A 22,958-nucleotide genomic window follows, 5' to 3' on the forward strand; every position below is an offset into this window, starting at 1 on the left:
ATCATTCCCTTTTCCATATAGTCACAATTTTTTACCTCGTATGTCCTGCAACGGTACCAAGGAAAACATGACAATTTACTCAGTAAGTAAAGTGAAACTGTACTGTAAAAGGAAGCCTTATTTATTTCCATGGTATTACCGGAATTGTACCATATAATCTGAATCATTCCCTTTTCCATAGTCACTTTTTTTTTTTTTTACCTCGTATGTCCTGCAATGTTACCAAGGAAAATATGACAATTTACTCAGTAAAGTGAAACTGTACTGTAAAAGGAAGCCTTGTTTATTTCCATGGTATTACCGGAATTGTACCATATAATCTGATCATTCCCTTTTTCATAGTCACTTTTTTTTTTTTTACCTCGTATGTCCTGCAATGTTACCAAGGAAAACATGACAATTCACTCAGTAAGTAAAGTGCAACTGTACTGTAAAAGGAAGCCTTGTTTATTTCCATTGTATTACCAGACTCTTACCACATCCTTTGCTACTGCTTAAACATTTGCTTCTGCTTAAACACACAAACTTTTACCATGTGTGTTCTGCAACTTAACTAAAACATTCCAGCCTGGTGTTAATACGTAGTATTAATACGTAATTTTCAAAGATAGAAAACGTACGTTTCGTACGTTTGGATAGATGCTGAAACGTATGATATGGATGTATCTGCAACAATTAAACGTAACATTATTACGTTTTTACAGCTACAAAACGTTAAATATTTACGAATCTTTCATATCATTAAGATATCTGTATAATTTACCTTTTACCGTTTTATAGATAAATGGAAGATCCCTTAACCCTACTCCCAACCTAAACATAACGTTACCCATTTTATACTGAATATAAAAAGGATAAAACGTACAGAGTGTAGGGAAATGGCAATTTTATTAACAATATAGCGTTAAAATATTTTTTTTTAGCAGCTAATCCTACTCCTACCCCTAAACCTACCCATAACAATTTCTTAAAACTACATAGGCTACAATTATTAAGAAAAACAACATACGTGTAATCACAATAATTTATTTATTGCGAAAATGTCAAAACCGGTACCAAAAGTCGTTCACATGACGATGTGTTGCAGTCACAGTCCTCTCTTTCAGTATATAATAGTTTTGAATGAGGTACAGAGCAGAATTTAAGTTATTAATCCATGAAAATGTTAATCCGGCTTCGCTTCGTGTGAAGGCGGGCGCGCTTCTCCATTTCAAATGTAGTTTACCGACTGAAATACGGCATGTCGCAATCTGTGACGAACATAGACGAACAGGCGAGAGCCATAGACAGTATATAAACTGGACACAGCGACCCCATTGGATTCAACGGAGGCAAGTGAAGTCAATTAGAAGCACTAACTTCCTGATGGTCGAGCGTACTGCGCAGACTCACACTGAGCTTGACAACGTAGATGTGACGTGAGCAACCCGTCTGTCTTCTAGTAGCTGTGCCAAGCGAAATCTGAATCATTCCCTTCCGAAACTTGCAGAGACGGAGAGTGTGAGTAGGAGGTGTCCATGAGCTGGAGCAGGAGAAACTTTTGCTAAGTATTCTGATTAATTACTTTGCCATTTTGCCTCCACGTCCCCCCGATTGCGCGCGAGCTTCTCCTCCTGTCCATACGGTAATCTCTCTACTGTGCGACAGAGAGTCGCGTTGGTATGACGCAATCGTTAGCCTATTTTTACAAAAACTGCTTCTACGGGGCCATAACGTAAGATACAAGGTAATGGAGCCTTTTATACATTTTCGTGTTTCTTTAGAAATAAATAATGGACAAATGGAGTCTTTAAACGCCTCAGATGTAAAGTTATTCGCTGTCAAAGTGACGCCAAAATGAATGGGAGTCAATGGGATGCTAACAGCAGGTGATGGTCTGATAGCCAATGGCGGCGCCCGGGGAAGCTTCAACATAATATGAAACGCTGCCCCCCTGGCGAGAGCCAATGAGCGTTTGATATCACTGCCGTAAAACATGTCGTAATGCTTCTTGAGGGCGCATTTTTTTTATTTGAATTCATCACGAGCGCGGGATTTGACAGTTACGGACTGCGCTGCTGTGATAGCCTGTGAAATGGAGATGAAGATCACTCACTGGATAAAGGGCTGAATTTGGATCTATTTCTTGCAAACGTATGGATTCTAAAGATTTGGATTATATCAAGTATAATAAAATTGATGTCTTTTGTGAATTTATGTTGGGTTTTAGTGTATTATTGTTCTATTGGAGAAAACGCATTTTGTGTCTCACTGTAAATAAACTAAATATTAAAATGGTTAAACGATTAAATAAGGTATTTTTAAGGTTTTAAAGTGTATTCTTGTTTAACTGCATGTAGGCTAATCCTCCGAAACGAGTTTGCAGCAGAAGGCACGAACAGAGCGAAATGTTATTAGTCTATTTCTTGAGTAAACTGCATAAATGCGACTGAAAACGTTTGAATGCAAAGACATTTGAATGCAATAGAGTCAAAACATTAATGCCACGATTTTAATATGCATAAATAAGAATACGTACAAATATGTACGTCGGTAGAGTTGTTCATACGTAAATAATTTACGTTTTTGTGCTGTTAATACGTAAACATTTTACGTTTTAGTGCTGTAAATACGTCAGTATTATACGTTTCTGTGTGTATAAAACGTAAGTAAATGTACGTATGGTAGAATTACACTTTACGTAAAAATACACACGTATTCTCATGAGATCACGTTGAACATTCTCAGTAAGTAAAGTGAAACTGTACTGTAAAAGGAAGCCTTTTTATTTCCATGGAATTACTGGGATTTTACCCTATAATCTGTAATAGCTACGTAGCTATTACAGATTATAGGGTAAGATCCCAGTAATTCCATTGAAATAAAAAGGCTTCCTTTTACAGTACAGTTTCACTTTACTTACCGAGTAAATTGTTATGTTTTCCTTGGTAACGTTGCAGGACATACGAGGTAAAAAATTGTGACTATATGGAAAAGGGAATGATCAGGTTATATGGTACAATTCCGGTAATACCATGGAAATAAACAAGGCTTCATTTTACAGTACAGTTGCACTTTACTTACTGAGTAAATTGTAAAAACATCTGCAAGAACATACCCAGTATTTAAGATGTGCCATGACATTAGGGAAAACTGTTCCTGCGGGGTAGTTACCAGGTAAGTGTAAGGTAAATTATTTGATAAACCCTCTATAAATGGGTGTAGCAATGAACAACAACTATGTAAGACAAGGTAATTTATTGGAAACTACCGTCTTAATTTCAAGATAGTAATAAATAAACATGGACTGTTACCAACATAACCCTAGGATAACTACAAACCTAACTTGAATTGATGGGTAATACTGGAGGTGTTTCTAAAAATTGGCTGCCTACATTCTGAGGAAGTACACAATTAAATCGGAGTTATTACCAACCTAAACAGGTAACAAGTACACAGTACTTTGTTGAGTTGATATTTAACAGTGGTGTTTTTTTTCCCTGGTAGTTTCTCTGTAATTGCATACTAATCACCTTAAGTAATTACACACTAAAATACTATAATTTACCATATGCTTACCAGGTAAATACTTAGTAATTAGTTTGCAGTTTCTCTGCATTTACATACTTGTTACCTGTGGTAATTACCAATAACCAACTATAACTTGCCATATATTTACCAGGTAAATACCTAGTAATTAGGGGACTGTAAAAGGAAGGGTTACCACATCATTGTAGTTAATGTTCAGTCTGTAAAACTTATAATGTTGCTATACCATATTTTTCTGGCAACCATAGCTGCCGTTTCTTTACCGTACATTTGTAAAGATTTTTACAGTGTATATACCACTTAATCGTCATCACTATAATGGTCTTCATCACTACTATCATCTGCATTCTCATCATCGTCATAATCATCATCATCATCCTCAGTATTGACCTTTCCAGAGAGAACATCCTCAATCCAGTCCTCCAGCTCCTCAGCTGACGGTAGAGCTTCAGCGTTAAGCATGTTCAACCACACACTGTCGGCCTATAAAACACACACACACGGGTTCCCATGTTTTATGGGGACTTTCCATAGACACAATGATTTTTATACTATACAAACTGTATATTCTATCCCCTAAACCTATCCATCACAGAAAACTTCCTGCATTTTCACATTTTCAAAAAACAGTTTATACGCTGTGTTTTTATCTATTTTTATCTCTACAGTATATATCTGTCTGTCTCTCTATCATTAATAATCCATTGGGTTTCACTTTATTTTGATGGTCCCTTTAATACATTCTGTTGACTATAACAGACGTAAAGTAACGTTGCACCTACATGTCTGCTAACTCTCATTAGAGTGAGTGTTAGTAGAGTATTAGTAGACTGTTAGCGTCAGAATAAGTAGATATGTTTACTTGCAAAGTTACATATAGTTAGTAGAATGTCTATGAGCAGCGATAGTAGAATGAGCAGCGATTACGGGCCCAAGCCGGTGGCACCGCAACCCCAGTGCCTTTAGTTACCTAAAGGCACCGGGGTGGCGGTGCTGCTGGCTTTGGCCCGTAATACATATACATATATATATATACATAATACATATATATACATATATATATATACGTAATACATATACATATATATATATATATATATATATATATATATATATATATATATATATATATATATATATATATATATATATATATATATATATATGTATGTATGTGTGTATGTAAATATATAAATATATATATATATATATGTATGTAAAATTTAAGGGACAAGACACAGAGAATTTTACTTGCCTGACCTGATTAGAACAATGAAAAAAATAAAAATATCTAGGGAATCACTAAAACGAGAGAATTATTCAGATTTTATGATACACTCAAAATATTCCTCAACAAATCCTTTAAATTTAGTGATATTCTGAATGGAACAAGAATAGACAAATATCTATAAATAACTATTATATAGTTATATATAATAGTATTAAAAATATATTATATATTATATATAATAATATTAAAAATAACCATAAATAACTATTATATAACTATAAACAAGCCAAAACGAAATAAAATAAAAATGAAAACGAAAGTAAGCAGTGTTTGGCTCACGTAACCCTCTCATTAGAATCAAAATGTTTCAACATTTGCGATGTATTTGGATGCTAAACTATTCTTTATCATTGGCTTTGTACTTCACTCACATTCCAATATCGACAGAAAAAATCATCCTCTTCACACGTGCAAAAATGTACTTGGAAACATCAGAGCACTGAATGGTACAAATTGTAGCCTACTACTGACTATTTAAACAGAGCAGTGTAATTTTTGTGTTAGGTTGACTATTTCATTATTATATTTTATTAAGACTATAATGAACAGGCTGCGATGTCAAGATTGCAATGCTGGAATGTGTGTGTGTGTGTGTGTGTGTGTGTGTGGCGCGGGCGCGATTGAACAGTGGACACACAAAACATTATTTTCATACAGGACATCATTCAAACTACAAAGTGTTAACTTATATTTGTGTACACTCGCAAAAAAACACAACATTGTGCTTTTGTAAGATAAATTCAAGCAATCCGCCCCCCGAAAGGCGCTAATTTTAAAATTAAACTAAAATGCTCACGGCTGCATGGGCATTCATAACGGTACGTGTCCACGGCGAGGAAAGAGCAGAACAGAGTCGACGTTTTTTAGTTCATTCATACTTCCATAGGAATTCTTTGAAAACGCCCGCTCAGCTCGGCACCATTATCAATGTCTGTGCAGACGAACATATTTTACTTTCGTTTTTAAGTTAGCGATTCAAAAGCGCCCAGCGGTGTCACACATCGATTAACCGGTGGTAAAATATTCTCACTGTCACATACCTAGTATATTTTTGTATAGATACAATAGGCCTACCTGATTTTGAACACAAGAGGGCAGTATAGCCCTATGTATGACTTGATTTTTTTAATTATTATTAGTGTTTTTAAACTTAGAATAAAATTAGAATAATTTTTTTTTTTTTTAAGAATAAAATTGGTTTAGTTGTGAAATTTGTATAGTTTTATATAGAAATAAATGGTGTATAATTACATTTTTAGAAGATATGAGGTTTTTAGTGTTTCCTTTGTGGACATTACTTTAAGTCCTCACTATAGCAAAACCGTTTGAGATGTTTATTATCCGTTCACAATTTAGCATCTTTAATGTATTTTCATCATGTTGAAAAAGTTTGGTGTGAATAAAATAAACCACTTAGGAAGAGTAGCTAAAAACAAAGAGTCTGAAATATCGAAAAAATCCACATTCAAACCAAAATATCTGACTTCCTGTGTGTTGTAGCTAATGACTGTAAATTAGAAAGTTGTCCGGCTCGATGAGAACAATATAAGTACTGATTTTTCTTACTGTATGTAAAACTAACCCCACCACTTTTGTCAAAAGCATTTTGAAAGTGACACACTTCCTGCTGCCAGTTGGTGGCGCTATAATTTTGACTCACAATAGTTACATCCATGTGATCGGCCTCTTACAGCGAACACACTGCTGAAGTTTCATCAAGATCAGTCAATGTATGCAGAAGTTATTCCTTTATTCGCCATAAATTCGTTTCCTCGCCACAGCCAAACCGTTCGAGATATCAAAAATCCGACCGCAATTTAGCATTCTCAATGTCTTGACTTCATGCACACCGAGTTTGGAGGCGATTGAATGAATTCTCTAGGAGGAGTACATCAAATTCCACAGCTTGCGTTTCCAGACAACCCATAATAGCCGACTTCCTGTTGGGCTGGCGTAAAACTTAGAGCACGAAAGTTGTTCGGCCCGATGAGATCTATAAGTTTACCGAGTTTCATATTATTACATGCAAGTGTGTTTGATTTATGGACAAGTGTTCGGATCCCGTTCCAGGGGGCGCTGTCGAGCCCCCCTGCCATGCCCGGGTACCAGCTTCAGCCCGGCCCTGATGGCCGCAGGTTCTGACCCGTGTGCAAAGTTTCAAGAGTTTTTGAGCATATTAACCCTTTCGCACGTACGATCACACCGGTGTGATCAGTCTAGGCTGGTCCCTGGAGCGTACGATCACACCGGTGTGATAAATTCAAATGTGCTTTCGCGCGTTGGCTGGCGCTGAGCCAGAGACTGGCGCGCTCAGAGCTGTCATATATCACAACTTTTCAGTGTTTTCAACCACATAATGTTTATTTTAGGTTTTAGACATATAAGTACTAAAAAAAACAATGCATTTAGAGTTTGTAAAATACACACTGATGTCAAAGGAAGAAGCAATAATAATCCTTTCCATTATAATTAGACACGTTTTATTCATATCAGATACACATTGTGTAAGTAACTTTAAAGTTTACTCTATTCTTCTCCCAGTTCACCAGCAACTTACTTTTACGTATTTCGGGAGAAGTGGATGAATTCACGTGTTGTAAATCCAACAGATCCAATTCTCTGAACTGCGTCTGCGGCACAAACTAAGATGGCGGCGTCCATCGCGCATCGATCGTTATAAAGGCGTTTAAACAACAAAACACTTCCACTTGCATATATTTGACAATCGGAATATCAGATATTTCATGCCATATCTGACAAATTTGTGAATATTTTGAATAAAAAAGGAAAAATGACATAAAAGCAGATCATCATTCATTCAGCTCTGTTGTTGCTGCCGGTGTGTCACGTGACAAGCAAACACGCGTCACCATGGAAACCATAAAGTGACACATTCAAAATAACGGTCTATATATAAATATAGTTGCACTAAAGCAGGGGTTCCCAACCTTTTTTGTGCCAGGGACCAGCATATTCATAAAAAAAATTCCAGGGACCAGTTGTCAATTTTAAGATGCATCGTTTGGAACATATCACTTGTGTAAAACAGTAACAGCCTATCATTTATTTGCATAATGAACTAGATGGCAACAAAGGCTACTTGTATGAATATACCAATCTTTTTAAACTTTCAGACCGGTTCACAAAATATTTCCCTTTACTGCCATACAATTAGGTCTACTTCAAAAGCAACTCACACAGCACTCACTCACTAGCAGGTGGCAGTAATGGCAAATTGTATGAAAATATCAGTCCATTTCACCTGTCAAATCTCTCCAGAACCACTAAAGACAATCACTTCAACAGCAACTTAGTGTTTTCACACACCAACAGGTGACAACAAAGGCTAATTGTATGAAAATAAGTGCCAGTTTCAACAATCAGACAGTTTCAGAATACAATAGCAAACACATAACTTAGTGATTTCAGCCAATCATTTTTAAAAGTATAAAATTAGAGATTAAACTTTAACCTTTAACAAAAAATACCAAATCAGACCAATGAGAACAAAACTATTTTAATGTGAGCATGAACTGCTTATTGATATTACTATATTTGTAGCTGTGCACAAGACAAGCTGTTCTTCCTGAGCATCCATAAAAAACATATGCATCCAAAACAATGCACACAAATTCCAGGATACAATAAAACGAAATTTAAAAAGGTCTGCTTCACAAATATGAACGAAAACCAGCTTACAGTTTTTCACCACAAATAATACACAACGGAGCGCGCCACGGAATCGCCTGTTGTCAAATCCATACCTAATGTATGAGGTATCGTATTTATGAAGCGTGACTTTTTCTCTCTCTCTCTCTTTTCGAGTTGGTCATCGCCTTTCCTTTTACCAAAACTGTCCGCAATGAAATTAGCCATTGAAAAAAATATTGCGGCCCGCTCATCTCTCCACTTCCCTGTCACTTCAGGTGCAGCGCGCTTTTTTGCAGTCCGTTCAGATATGACGCGTTGCTAAGCAATCGCAAGGCGCTCAAAGAAACACATTTTAATCTATTTATTGTTTAGGTTTTGGATTAAATAACATGACGTCATAGCACTTAAAAAAGCATATAAAAAAGAAAATTATTATTATTATAAAAAAAGAAAAAAGAAAAAAAGAAACATTATTCTGGGAATATTTCAAGGCCCGGTACTAACGGGTCCACGGACCGGCACCGGTCCGGGGACCGGGGGTTGGGAATCACTGCACTAAAGGCACCGGGGTGGCGGTGTCACTGGCTTGGGCCCTCCATCGCTGCTCGCAGCTATATTTATATATATATATATATATATTAGTGCTGTCAACGTTAACGCGTTAACGCATGCGATTAATTTTTGTCTGGTTTAACGTGTTAAAATATTTAACGCAATTAACGCAGCATCCGTCTTTTCTGCCATTCGTTGGCTAGCTTTACATTTTATGATCACGCTCTTATTCATTTAAATGCTTTTAAACATTTCAAGCGCGGCAAGACAAAAGAGAATGCGCTGTCTGTGAATGTCCTTATGTGACACACACACACACACACACACACACACACACACACACATAGACAGGGCGCCAGAATCCAGTTCTCTTTCGCGCTTGAACTAACAATAACAATCCCAAAATGTCAGTTTTGTCGATTATCCTCATAAGAGCAGTCTTAAATGATTTATATAAAGTCTAAAATGAACGAAGAGTTGCGAGAGAATGAGGCGCGCGTGTGAGATCCATAGACAGTACGTAAACGGTGAGATCCGCGTGTCTGTCTGCTCTTAAAGGGACAGCAGCCAATAAAGCTTCCTGTCAGTAAAGTTAAAGAACAAAGGGAACAGAGAAAATGACTCACTGCTGTTGACTAAATAACTTTTGTAGCTTTAATAAGGATTAACTATTTAATTTATAGTTTATGCAGTGCAGACTGCATATAACTTTGATAACTTTATTACAGTATATTTCCTAACTGTTAAGACAGGAAGGGCACGAATAAATATGACATTTATTATGGGTTTATGTTAGCATTGTTTTAAGTTCACTTAAATTAAAAAGTGTTATATTTTTGAAGCCTAATAAATGTGAAAAAGAAAAAAAAATCAGTAGCTGTATTAATATCAGTAATACTGGCCTTCATTCATAAAAAGATGCCATTAAAAAAATATTTAAAATATACTGTCTTTATGTTGTTTCTACATTAATTTGATTAACTGTGAAATTATTACATTATAAAATATATTAAAAACGTACAAAAACATTTCTTTTTTTATTGCGATTAATTGCGATTAATCACAGAAAAAATGTGTGATTAATCTAGTTAAAGTTTTTAATCGATTGACAGCACTAATATATATATATACATATATACATATATACATATACATATACATATACATATACATATACATATACATACATCGGACAAGTAATATTCTCTGTCTTGTCACTTAAAAAAAATTGCAAGTGTCATTTTTATATGTTAGGTTGACTATTTTATTAAGGCTATAATGAACAGGCTGTGATGTCAAGATTGCAATGCTGGAATGCACAATATGTTGTTGTTGTTGTTGTGTGTGTGTGTGTGTGTGTGTGTGTGTGTGTGTGTGTGTGTGTGTGTCTTGGCTCAGTCGAACAATGGAGACATAAAAACATACTCCGTCATTTTGTTCATACAGGATATCATTCAAACTGCAAAGTGTTTCCTTATATTTGTGTACACTCGCAATAAAACAACATTGTGCTTTGTCAAACTATAAACTCTTGTCAAACTGTAACCTACAACTGCCACCCAACCAAAATCTCTCTCTCTCTCTCTCTCTCTCTCTCTCTCTCTCTCTCTCTCTCTCTCTCTCTCTCTCTCTCTCTCTCTCTCTCTCTCTCTCTCTCACACACACACACACACACACACACACACACACACACACACACAGACAGTTAAAAAAAAAAAAAAAAAAATGTATCCAACCCCATTTAAAAACAGTCTGTCGGTGCCATCTTTTGGACATTCATCATATTGCATTGGTTTTCATTTCTTGTCCTCAAACCGAGCACTAATCTGTTTATTTTTAAGTCACACATTCTCCATTGATTAAAAAAGACAACCAAATGTATTTTTTAATGGTAGTATTATTTTATACAGAAATAAATTATTTATAATTCAGATGAGAATAAAGTTAGTGTTAATTAAAATTGTAAGGAAAACAAATATATTGATCTAAAATCTACTATCATTTGCTGCAAATAGGTTGACTATTTATATTTATTATAATATTTTATTATGGCTGTAATGAACCGGCTGCGATGTCAAGATTGCAATGCTGGAATGCACAGTGTGTGTGTGTGTGTGTGTGTGTGTGTGTGTGAGGCGTGGGCGCGATCGAACAGTGTAAACATAAAAACATAGGCTACTCCGTCGTTTTGTTCATACAGGACATCATTTAAACTGCAATGTGTTTACTTATATTTATGTACACTCGCAATAAAACACAACATTGTGCTTTTGTAAAAAAACATTCAAGCAATCCCACCCCCGAAATGGCGCTATTTTTTAAATGAAACTAAAATGCTCACGGCTGCACGGGCAATAACGCGTCTACAGCGAGGAACGAGCAGAACAGAGTGAATGTTTTTTAGTTCATTCCTACTGGACATCCGTATTTCACTTTCGCTTTTAAAGGGATACTCCACTTTAAAATGAAAATTCTGTCATCATTTACTCACCCTCATGTTGTTTTAATCCTTTATGAATTTCTTTCTTCTGCTGAACAGAAAGGAAGATATTTAGAAGAATGTCAGTAACCAGACAGTTTCTGATCCCATTGACTTCCATAGTAGGAAAAAATTTATACTATGGAAGTCAATGAGACCAGAAACTGTCTGGTTACTGACATTCTTCTAAATATCTTCCTTTCTGTTCAGCAGAAGAAAGAAATTCATGAAGGATTAAAACAACATGAGGGTGAGTATATGATGACAGAAAAATGGAGTATCCCTTTAAGTTAGCGATTTAAAAGCCCCCGCCGCAGTGTCACACATCGATTAACCAGTGGGAAAAAATTCTCAGTCACATCGCTATTATATTTATATATAAATACAATATACAATGGGCCTACCTGATTTTGAACACAAGAGGGCAGTATAGCCCTATGTATGACTTTTTTTTTACTAAATAGCGCAATCTGGCTGATTTTAAACTTGTACATAATTCTTGAATTGAAAAAAACTGAATAAACCCAAAACTAGTTCTGTTTCGGTTTAGTTCTGATATTTGTATAATTTTATATAAAATAAATGGTGTAAAATTAAATTTTTAGAAGATATGAGATGTTTTCTGATTCCTTTTTTGACATTATTTTAATCCCTCGCCATATCAAAACCGTTTGAAATATTCAATATCCGTTCACAATTTAGCATCTTTAATGTATTTTCATCATGTTGAAAAAGTTTGGTGTGAATAAAATAAACCACTTAGCAGGAGTGGGTAAAAATGCAGAGGCTGAATTTGCAAATAAATCCACATTTAAACCAAAATATCTGACTTCCTGTTGGTCAGAGCTAATGCCTGTAAATTAGAAAGTTGTCCGGCTCGATGAGACCAATATACGTACTGATTTTTGTAATTGTGGGTAAAACTACCCCCCCCCCCACTTTTGTCAACAACATTTTGAAAGTGACACACTTCCTGCTGCCAGTTGGTGGCGCTATAACTTTGACTCACAATAGTCACATCCATCTGATCGGCCTCTTACCACGAACACACTGCTGAAGTTTCATCAAGATCAGTTAATGTGTGCAGAAGTTATACCACTTCGTTTCTCTTTTCTCGCCATAAATTCATTTCCTCGCCACGGCCAAACCGTTCGAGATATCAAAAATCCGTCCGCAATTTAGAATCCTCAATATCTTGACTTCATGCACACCGAGTTTGGTGGGGATTGGATGAATTCTCTAGGAGGAGTACTTCGCATTCCACAGCAAGCGTTTTCCAAACAACCCATAATAGCCGACTTCCTGTTGGGCTGGCGTATAACTTAAGAGTGCGAAAGTTGTTTGGCCCGATGAGATCTATATGTGTGCTGAGTTTCATATTTATTCATGCAAGCTAGTTTGATCTATGGACAAAGTTTTCGACACCATTCAAGGGGGCGCTGTTGAGCCCCCCTGCCACGCCCGGGTACCAGCTTCAGCCCGGCCCTAATGGCCGCACGTTCTGACCTGTGTGCAAAGTTTCAAGAGTTTTCGAGCACGTTAAGGGCCCCAAAAGCCCCTGAAACCTAGAAAAACAATTATAAAAGCAAATTTCTCCTAACAGACAAATCCCCCACACCCCCCCCACACACACACAGAGACACAGATACAGAGAGAGAGAGAGAGAGAATTCTCCAAAAAATCACATTCAAACCAAAATATCTGACTTCCTGTTGGGCGGAGCTAATAACTGTAAATTAGAAAGTTGTCCGGCTTGATGAGAACAATATGCATACCGATTTTTGTGATTCTAGGAAAAACTAAGCCCCCTCTTACACCGAACACACTGCTGAAGTTTCATCAAGATCAGTTAATGTATGCTGAAGTTATAACACACTTTCTGTTTCCCTTATTCACCATAAATTCGTTTCCTCGCCACGGCCAAACCGTTCGAGATATCAAAAATCCGTCCGCAATTCAGCATCCTCAATGTCTTGACTTCATGCTGACCGAGTTTGGAGACGATTGGATGAATTTCCTAGGAGGAGTACATTAAATTCCACAGCATGCGTTTCCAAACAACCCATAATAGCTGACTTCCTGTTGGGCGGATCTAATAACTTAGAGTGCGGAAGTTGTTCGGCCCGATGATATCTATATGTGTACCGAGTTTCATATTAATTCATGCAAGCATGTTTGATATATGGACCAAGTTTTCAGACCGTGTTCAAGGGGGCGCTGTTGAGCCCCCCTGCCACGCCCGGGTACCAGCTTCAGCCCGGCCCTGATGACCGTGGGTTCTGACCTGTGTGAAAAGTTTCAAGAGTTTTTGAGCACGTTAAGGGCCCCAAAAGCCCCTGAAACCTTGAAAAACAAAGATTAAATGGAATAGACAAATCCCCCCCACCCCCTCCACACACAGAGACAGAAAGAGAGAGAGAAAATTCTCCAGAAAATCCACATTCAAACCAAAATATCTGACTTTCTGATGGTCTGAGCTAATGACTGTAAATTAGAAAGTTGTCCGGTTTGATGAGAACAATATACATACCAAGTTTTGTGATTCTATGAAAAACTAAGCCCCCATTTTTGACTAAAGGTGGCGCTACTGAGCCATTCCACCACGCCCGTTTCTGAAACTTTGCACATGTCTACTGGATAATAAATGTGATGTGTCTGTCGAGTTTCATGCATTTTCAAGCATGTGAAGAGTCTCAAAAGCATCCGAAAAGAATATTAAAGTTTGATGCGTTGCCACGGCAACAGTATCTAAGATATCAATAATCCTTTCACAGGTCTACATCTGCCATGTGTCTACATTGTACACATAAAGTTTGAAGCAAATCGGGTAAAAATAAGAGGGTGATTTCAAAGCATTTTGAAAGTGACAGACTTCCTGCTGCCAGTTGGTGGCACTATAACTTTGACTCAAAATAGTCACATCCATGTGATCGGCCTCTTACATCGAACACACTGCTGAAGTTTCATCAAGATCAGTTAATGTATGCAGAAGTTATAACACACTTCCTGTTTAATTTTTTCGCCATAAATTCGTTTCCTCGCCACGGCCAAACCGTTCGAGATATCAAAAATCCGTCCGCAATTTAGCATCCTCAATGCCTTGACTTCATGCACACCGAGTTTGGTGGGGATCGGATCAATTCCCTAGGAGGAGTACATTAAATTCCACAGCATGCGTTTTTCAAACAACCCATAATAGCTGACTTCCTGTTGGGCGGATCTAATAACTTAGATTAGGAAAGTTGTTCGGCCCCATGAGATCTATATGTGTACCGAGTTTCATACTAATACGTTCTTGTATGTGTCCAAGATTTAAGATTGTGTTCTAGGGGGCGCTGTCGAGCCCCCCTGCCACGCCCGGGTACCAGCTTCAGCCCGGCCCTAATGGCCGCGGGTTCTGACCTGTGTGCAAAGTTTCATGAGTTTTTGAGTCTGTTAAGGGTCCCAAAAGCCCCCAAACCCTTGAACAACAATAATAAATATAGCTGCGAGCAGCGATTACGGGCCCAAGCCGGTGGCACTGCAACCCCGGTGCCTTTAGTTACCTAAAGGCACCGGGGATGGCGGTGCCGCCGGCTTTGGCCCTCCATCGCTGCTGGCAGCTATATTTATATATATATATATATATATATATATATATATATATACGTATATATATATATATATATATATATATACGTATATATATATATATACGTATATATATATATATATATATATATATATATATGTCTTACCTTATTCTGATTTTATGATACACTCAAAATATTCCACAACAAATCCTTTAAATTTAATGTAAAAATAAAAACGAAAGTAAGCAGTGTTGGTCTCACGTAACCCTCTCATTAGAATCAAAATGTTTCAATATTTGCGATGTATTTGGATGCTAAACTATTCTTTATTATAGGCTTTGTACTTCACTCGTGTTCCAATATCGATGGAAAAAATCATCCTCTTCACACGCGCAAAAATGTTCTTGGAAACATCACAGTGGAGCTCTGCTTACTGTGAATGGTACAGATTGTACTACTGACTATTTAAACATAGCAGTGTAATTCGTTTATGTTAGGTTGACTATTTTTATTATTATATTGTATTAGGGCTATAATGAACAGGCTGCGATGTCAAGATTGCAATTCTGGAATGTGTGTGTGTGTGTGTGACGCAGTTGCGGTTGAACAGTGGACACAAAAACATAAATAAAATGTTTTAGTTAATTCCTACATCCATAGGAATACATTGAAAATGCTCGCTCTACTCCGCACCATTATCAATGTCTGTGCGGACGTCTGTATTTTACTAGTATATAGTATACTATAGTTAGCGATTTAAAAGCCCTCAGCGGTGTCACACGTCGATTAACCGGTGGGAAAATTTGATCACAGTCACATCCCTAATATATTTATATATAAATACAATAGGCCTACCTGAAAGAGAATTTTACTTGCCCGACCAGAGTATAGCCTGATTAGAACGTCAATAACAAAAAAAATAACTTGGGAATCACTAAAACGAGAGATTATTCTAATTTCATTACATTCATTGTAAATGTCATAAAGTTGCAATCAGCAGTTAATAATGAATGTATTACTGATCAATGGTAACAAGGTTGCACTGCTGAGGCTCATGCTGCTTCTCCAGGAGAATTGTAAACAAATGAGCGCAGCACACAAAAAAGCAACCCAGTTAACAACATACTGACTATAAAAATTACAAATATGGAGTTTTTATATATTTTATAACATATGATAGAGTTAAGCAACCTCACTTGACGAGTAGGCAACTATTTCCTGAATACAATCACGATTGAAACTGTGACATTGATTTCATACAACAGGTTAATAAACAGTTACAATTAAGTCACTTACATTTTAGATGCAATATTGACTGTTTTTGTTCTGTTTCAGCAGCAAAAATAGTTAAACAAAGATCACAGCAGAACCATCGCGCATCTCACAGCAACTTGTTTTCTCATTACTGAATGATTCAGCATTTTGAAACGAATCGCTTGACTCAAAGATTCAATGGTCAATCCATAAACATCTGTCTCAATCATGAATGACTCAGTCATTGGAACGAATCGTTTGAACGAATGAATCAATGACTCGCTCATTAAGATGGTCGCCTGGCGACACCTAATGGCGGTTTAGTGTTATGTTTAAAAGTATCATTCTTTCCAACGTGCACCATTATCAATGTCCGTGCGGACGTCCGTTTTTTTACTTTCACTTTTATATTAGCGATTTAAAAGCACCCGCTCGTGTCACACGTCGATTAACCGATGGGAAAATATCCTCACAGTCATATACCTAATAAATTTATATTTAAATACAATAGGCCTACCTAGTAAAACGTTTTATATACTATTGTGATATCCTTTTGGACACAAGAGGGCAGTATAGCCCTATGTTTGCTTTTTTGTTGAACCAAATAGCACTAAATAGCCTGTTTTTAACTTTTTCATACTTCTTGAATTGCAAAAACAGAATAAAATAGGTTTAGTTCTAATATTTGTATAATTTTATATAAAAATAAATGGTGTATAATTACATTTTTAGAAGATTTTTACTTTAATCCCTCGCCATAGCAAAACCGTTTGAGATATTTATTATCCATTCACAATTTAGCATATTTAATGTAGTTTCATCATGTCGAAAAAGTTTGGTGGGAATAAAATAAATAGTTTAAGAGGAGTGGCTAAAAATTCAGAGGCTGATTTTGCAAAAAAAATCCACATTCAGACCAAAATATCTGACTTCCTGTTGGTCAGAGCTAATAACTGTCAATTAGAAAGTTGTCCGGCTCGATGAGCCCAATATACGTACTGATTTTTGTAATTGTGGGTAAAACTAACACCCCCACTTTTGTCAAAAACATTTTGAAAGTGACACACTTCCTGCTGCCAGTTGGTGGCGCTATAACTTTGACTCACAATAGTCACATCCATCTGATCGGCCTCTTACCACGAACACACTGCTGAAGTTTCATCAAGATCAGTTAATGTGTGCAGAAGTTATAACACTTCGTGTTTCTCTTTTCTCGCCATAAATTCGTGTCCTCGCCACGGCCAAACCGTTTGAGATATCAAAAATCCGTCCGCAATTTAGCATCCTCAATGTCTTGACTTCATGCACACCGAGTTTGGTGGTGATTTAATTAATTCTCTAGGAGAAGTGTTTCAAATTCCACAGCAAGCGTTCTCCAAACAACCCATAATTGCCGACTTCCTGTTGGGCTGGCGTAAAACTTAGAGCACGAAAGTTGTTCGGCCCGATGAGATCTATATGTGTACCGAGTTTCATATCATTACATGCAAGTGTGTTTGATTTATGGACAAGTGTTCGGATCCCGTTCCAGGGGGCGCTGTTGAGCCCCCCTGCCAAGCCCGGGTACCAGCTTCAGCCTGGCCCTGATGGCCGCGGGTTCTGACCTGTGTGCAAAGTTTCAAGAGTTTTCGAGCACGTTAAAGGCCCCAAAAGCCCCTGAAACCTTGAAAAACAGGAATTTTAAACAAATCTCACTCAAAAGACAAATCCCCCCACCCCTCACACACACAGAGACACAGAGGCAGAGAGAGAGAGAGAGAGAGAGAGAATTCTCCAAAAAATCACATTCAAACCAAAATATCTCAGTTCCTGTTGGTCACAGCTTATGACTATAAATTAGAAAGTTGTCCGGCTTGATGAGAACAATATACATAACGATTTTTGTGACTCTACTTAAAACTAAGCCCCCATTTTTGACTAAAGGTGGCGCTACTGAGCCCCTCACCACGCCCGTTTCTGAAACTTTGCACATGTCTACTGGCTAATAAATGTGATGTGTCTGTCGAGTTTCATCCAATTTCAAGTATGTTAAGAGTCTCAAAAGCATCTGAAAAGAATATTAAAGTTTGATGCGTTGCCACGGCAACAGTATCTAAGATATCAATAAACCTTTCACAGGTCTACATCTGCCGTGTGTCTACATTATACACAAAGTTTGAAGCAAATCGGGTAAAAATAAGAGAGTGATTTCAAAGCATTTTGAAAGTGACACACTTCCTGCTGCCAGTTGGTGGCGCTATAACTTTGACTCACAATAGTCACATCCATGTGATCGGCCTCTTACAACGAACACACTGTGGAAGTTTCATCAAGATCAGTTAATGTATGCAGAAGTTATAACACACTTCCTGTTTATCTTTTCTCGCTATAAATTAGTTTCCTCGCCACGGCCAAACCGTTCGAGATATCAAAAATCCGTCCGCAATTTAGCATCCTCAATGTCTTGTCTTTATGCTGACCGAGTTTGGTTGTGATTGGACGAATTTTCTAGGAGGAGTATTTCAAATTCCAGAGGATTCATTTTTCAAACAACCCATAATAGCTGACTTCCTGTTGGGCGGAGCTAATAACATAGAGTGTGGAAGTTGTTCGGCCTGATGAGATCTATATGTGGACTGAGTTTCATATTATTATATGCAAGTGTGTTTGATTTATGGATCAAGTTTTCGGACACCATTCCAGGGGGCGCTGTCGAGCCCCCCTGCCACGCCCGGGTACCAGCTTCAGTCCAGCCCTGATGGCCGCGGGTTCTGACGTGTGTGCAAAATTTCAAGAGTTTTCGAGCATGTTAAGAGCCCCAAAAGTGCCCGAAAGGTTGACAAAATAATAATAATAATAATAAAATATAGCTGCGAGCAGCGATTACGGGCCCAAGCCGGTGGCACCGCAACCCCGGTGCCTTTAGTTACCTAAAGGCACCAGGGTGGCGGTACCGCCGGCTTTGGCCCTCCATCGCTGCTCGCAGCTATATTTATATATATATATATATATATATATATATATATATATATATATATATATACATACATACACACACATACATATATATATATATATATACATACATACATACACACACATACATATATATATATATATATATATATATATATATATATATATATATATATATATATATATATATATATATATATATATATATATATATATATTATTGTTCAAAAGTTTGGGGTCAGTAAGATTTTTAATGTTTTTAGGAGAAGTCTCTTCTGCTCACCAAGGCTGCATTTATTGATTAAAAATACAAACAAAAACAGTAATATTGTGAAATATTATTCCAATTTAAAACAGCTGTTTTCAATTTTAAAATATTTTACATAGTAATTAATTTCTGTGATCAAAGTTGAGTTTTCAGCATCATTACTCCAGTCTTCAGTGTCACATGATCCTTCAGAAATCATACTAATATGATGATTGATGCTCAATAAATATTAATTATTATTTTCAATGTTGAAAACAGTTGTGTACAGATTTTTTTTTTTCAAAATGCTTTGATGAATGTAAAGTTCAAAAGAACAGCATATATTTCAAATATATATATTTTTAACATTATAAATGTCTTTACTGTAACTGTTGATCAGTTTAACTCATCCTTCATAAATAAAAGTACTGATTTATTTTATTTCTTTCCCCCAAAAATAAAATTTTAATTATTACTAACCACAAACTTTTGAGCGGTAGTGTTTAACGTTACAAAAGCTTTAGATTTCAGATAAATGCTGTTCTTTTGAACTTTCTATTCATCAAAGACTGTACACAACTGTTTTCGACATTTAAAATAATAATGAATGTTTCTTGAGTATCAATCATCATATTAGAATAATTTCTGAAGGATCATGTGACAGTGACGACTGGAGTAATGATGCTGAAAACTCAGCTTTGATCACAGGAATAAATAACAGTTTAAAATATATTAAAATAGAAAGCAGCTGTTTTAAATTGGAATACTATTTTACAATATTACTGTTTTTGTTTGTATTTTTAATCAAATAAATGCAGCCTTGGTGAGCAGAAGAAACTTCTCTGTTATGTGCGCGCCACAGACTGCACGCACGTCCGCTTAGAGTTCCGCCTTTTGCCTTCCGTCAATATTACGTTATTAGAAAAAAATATTTTTTTAGAGAATCGATTTTTTGACATTTGTAAATCGATTCAGAATCGTCCACGTCCGCATCGCGATGCATCTAAGAATCAATTTTTTCTCCCACCCCTAGATTTCATACAACAGGTTAATAAACAGTTACAATTAAGTCACTTACATTTTAGATGCAATGTTGACTGTTTTTGTTCTGTTTCAGCAGCGAAAATAGTTAAACAAAGATCACGGCAGAACCATCACGCATCACGTGTTTTCTCATAACTGAACGATTCAGCATTTTTAACGAATCGGTTGACTCAAAGATTGAATGATCAATCCATAAACATCTGTCTTAATCATGATCGACTCATTCGAACGAATCGTTTGAACGAACAAATCAATGACTCGCTTATTAAGATGGATGCCTGGCGACACCTAATGGCGGTTTAGTGTTGTTTAAAAGCATCATTCTTTCCCACATGTGTGTGATTTGTGTGTGCAACATTATCATTATTTTTCTTTCACTATTATATTAGCGATTTAAAAGCACCCACTCGTGTCACACGTCGATTAACCGGTGGGAAAATATCCTCAGACACATACCTAATAAATGTATATTTAAATACAATATTGGCCTACCTGGTAAAAAGTTTTATATACTATTTTGATGTCCTTTTGGACACAAGAGGGCAGTATAGCCCTATGTTTGCTTTTTTGTTGAACCAAATAGCACTAAATAGCCTGTTTTTAACTTTTTCATTCTTCTTGAATTGCAAAAACAGAATAAAATGGGTTTAGTTGTGATATTTGTATACTTTTATATAGAAATAAATGGTATATAATTACATTTTTAGAAGATTTTTAGTGTTTCCTTTTTGGACATTACTTTAATCCCTCGCCATAGCAAAACCGTTTGAGATATTTATTATCCATTCACAATTTAGCATATTTAATGTAGTTTCATCATGTCGAAAAAGTTTGGTGGGAATAAAATAAATAGTTTAAGAGGAGTGGCTAAAAATTCAGAGGCTGATTTTGCAAAAAAAATCCACATTCAGACCAAAATATCTGACTTCCTGATGGCCGGTGCTAATGAATGTAAATTAGAAAGTTGTCCGGCTTGATGAGTACAATATACAAACTATTTTTTTTTTTACTGTTGTTAAAACTAACCCGCCCACTTTTGTCAAAAGCATGTTGAAAGTGACACACTTTCTGCTGCCAGTTGGTGGCGCTATAACTTTGACTCACAATAGTTACATCCATCTGATTGGCCTCTTACCACGAACACACTGCTGAAGTTTCATCAAGATCAGTTAATGTATGCAGAAGTTATTCCACTTCCGTGTTTCTCTTTTCTCGCCATAAATTCGATTCCTCGCCACAGCCAAACCGTTCGAGATATCAAAAATCCGTCTGCAATTTAGCATCCTCAAAGTCTTGACTACATGCACACCGAGTTTGGAGGGGACACGGTGAATTTTCTAGGAGGAGTATTTCACATTCCACAGCAAGCGTTTTCCAAACAACCCATAATAGCCGACTTCCTGTTGGGCTGGCGTAAAACTTGACCAGGGGAAAGTTGTTCGGCACGATGAGATCTATATGTGTACCAAGTTCCATACTAATTCATGCAAGCGTGTTTGATATATGGACCAAGTTTTAGAACCCCGTTCAAGGGGGCGCTGTTGAGCCCCCCAGCCACGCCCGGGTACCAGCTTCAGCCCGGCCCTGATGGCCGTGGGTTCTGACCTGTGTGCAAAGTTTCAAGAGTTTTTGAGCACGTTAAGGACCCCAAAAGCCCCTGAAACCTTGATTAACAATATAAAAGCAATAGTCAAATCCCCCCCTCCCCTCACACACACACAGACACAGAGAGAGGGAGAGAAAATTCTTCAGAAAATCCACATTCAAACCAAAATATCTCTCTTCCTGTTGGTCGGAGATGGTTCATGTAAATTAGAAAGTTGTCCGTCTTGATGAGAACAATACACATACCAAGTTTTGTGATTCTAGGAAAAACTAAGCCCCCATTTTTGACTAAAGGTGGCGCTACTGAGCCATTCCACCACGCCCGTTTCTGAAACTTTGCACATGTCTACTGGCTAATAAATGTGATGTGTCTGTTGAGTTTCATGCAATTTCAAGTATGTTAAGAGTCTCAAAAGCATCAAAAAAGAATATTAAAGTTTGATGCGTTGCCACGGCAACAGTATCTAAGATATCAATAATCCTTTCACAGGTTTACATCTGCCGTGTGTCTACATTGTACACATAAAGTTTGAAGCAAATCGGGTAAAAATAAGACACTGATTTCAAAGCATTTTGAAAGTGATGTACTTCCTGCTGCCTGTTGGTGGCGCTATAACTTTGACTCACAATAGTCACATCTGTGTGATCGGCCTCTTACAACGAACACACTGCTGAAGTTTCATCAAGATCAGTTAATGTATGCAGAAGTTATAACACACTTCCTGTTTCATTTTTTCGCCATAAATTTGTTTCCTCGCCACGGCCAAACCGTTCGATATA

The 22,958-nt window shown here is 36.9% G+C and overlaps 1 protein-coding gene across 1 annotated transcript in view; it reads right to left on the reverse strand.

Moving 5' to 3' along the window:
• Positions 1 to 3,736: 3,736 nt before the first annotated feature.
• LOC311286006 (calsequestrin-2-like) overlaps positions 3,737 to 22,958 on the reverse strand; it is a 130,523-nt gene continuing 111,301 nt past the window's right edge. The window contains exon 11 of the mRNA XM_084401977.1: positions 3,737 to 4,011. Coding sequence (XP_084258103.1) covers positions 3,829 to 4,011 — 183 coding nt within the window. The 3' untranslated portion in view covers positions 3,737 to 3,828. The remainder of the gene's footprint in view (positions 4,012 to 22,958) is intronic.

The sequence above is a fragment of the Rutilus rutilus genome, assembly GCF_951802725.1.
Source record: "Rutilus rutilus genome assembly, chromosome: 2".
NCBI lineage: Eukaryota > Metazoa > Chordata > Actinopteri > Cypriniformes > Leuciscidae > Rutilus > Rutilus rutilus.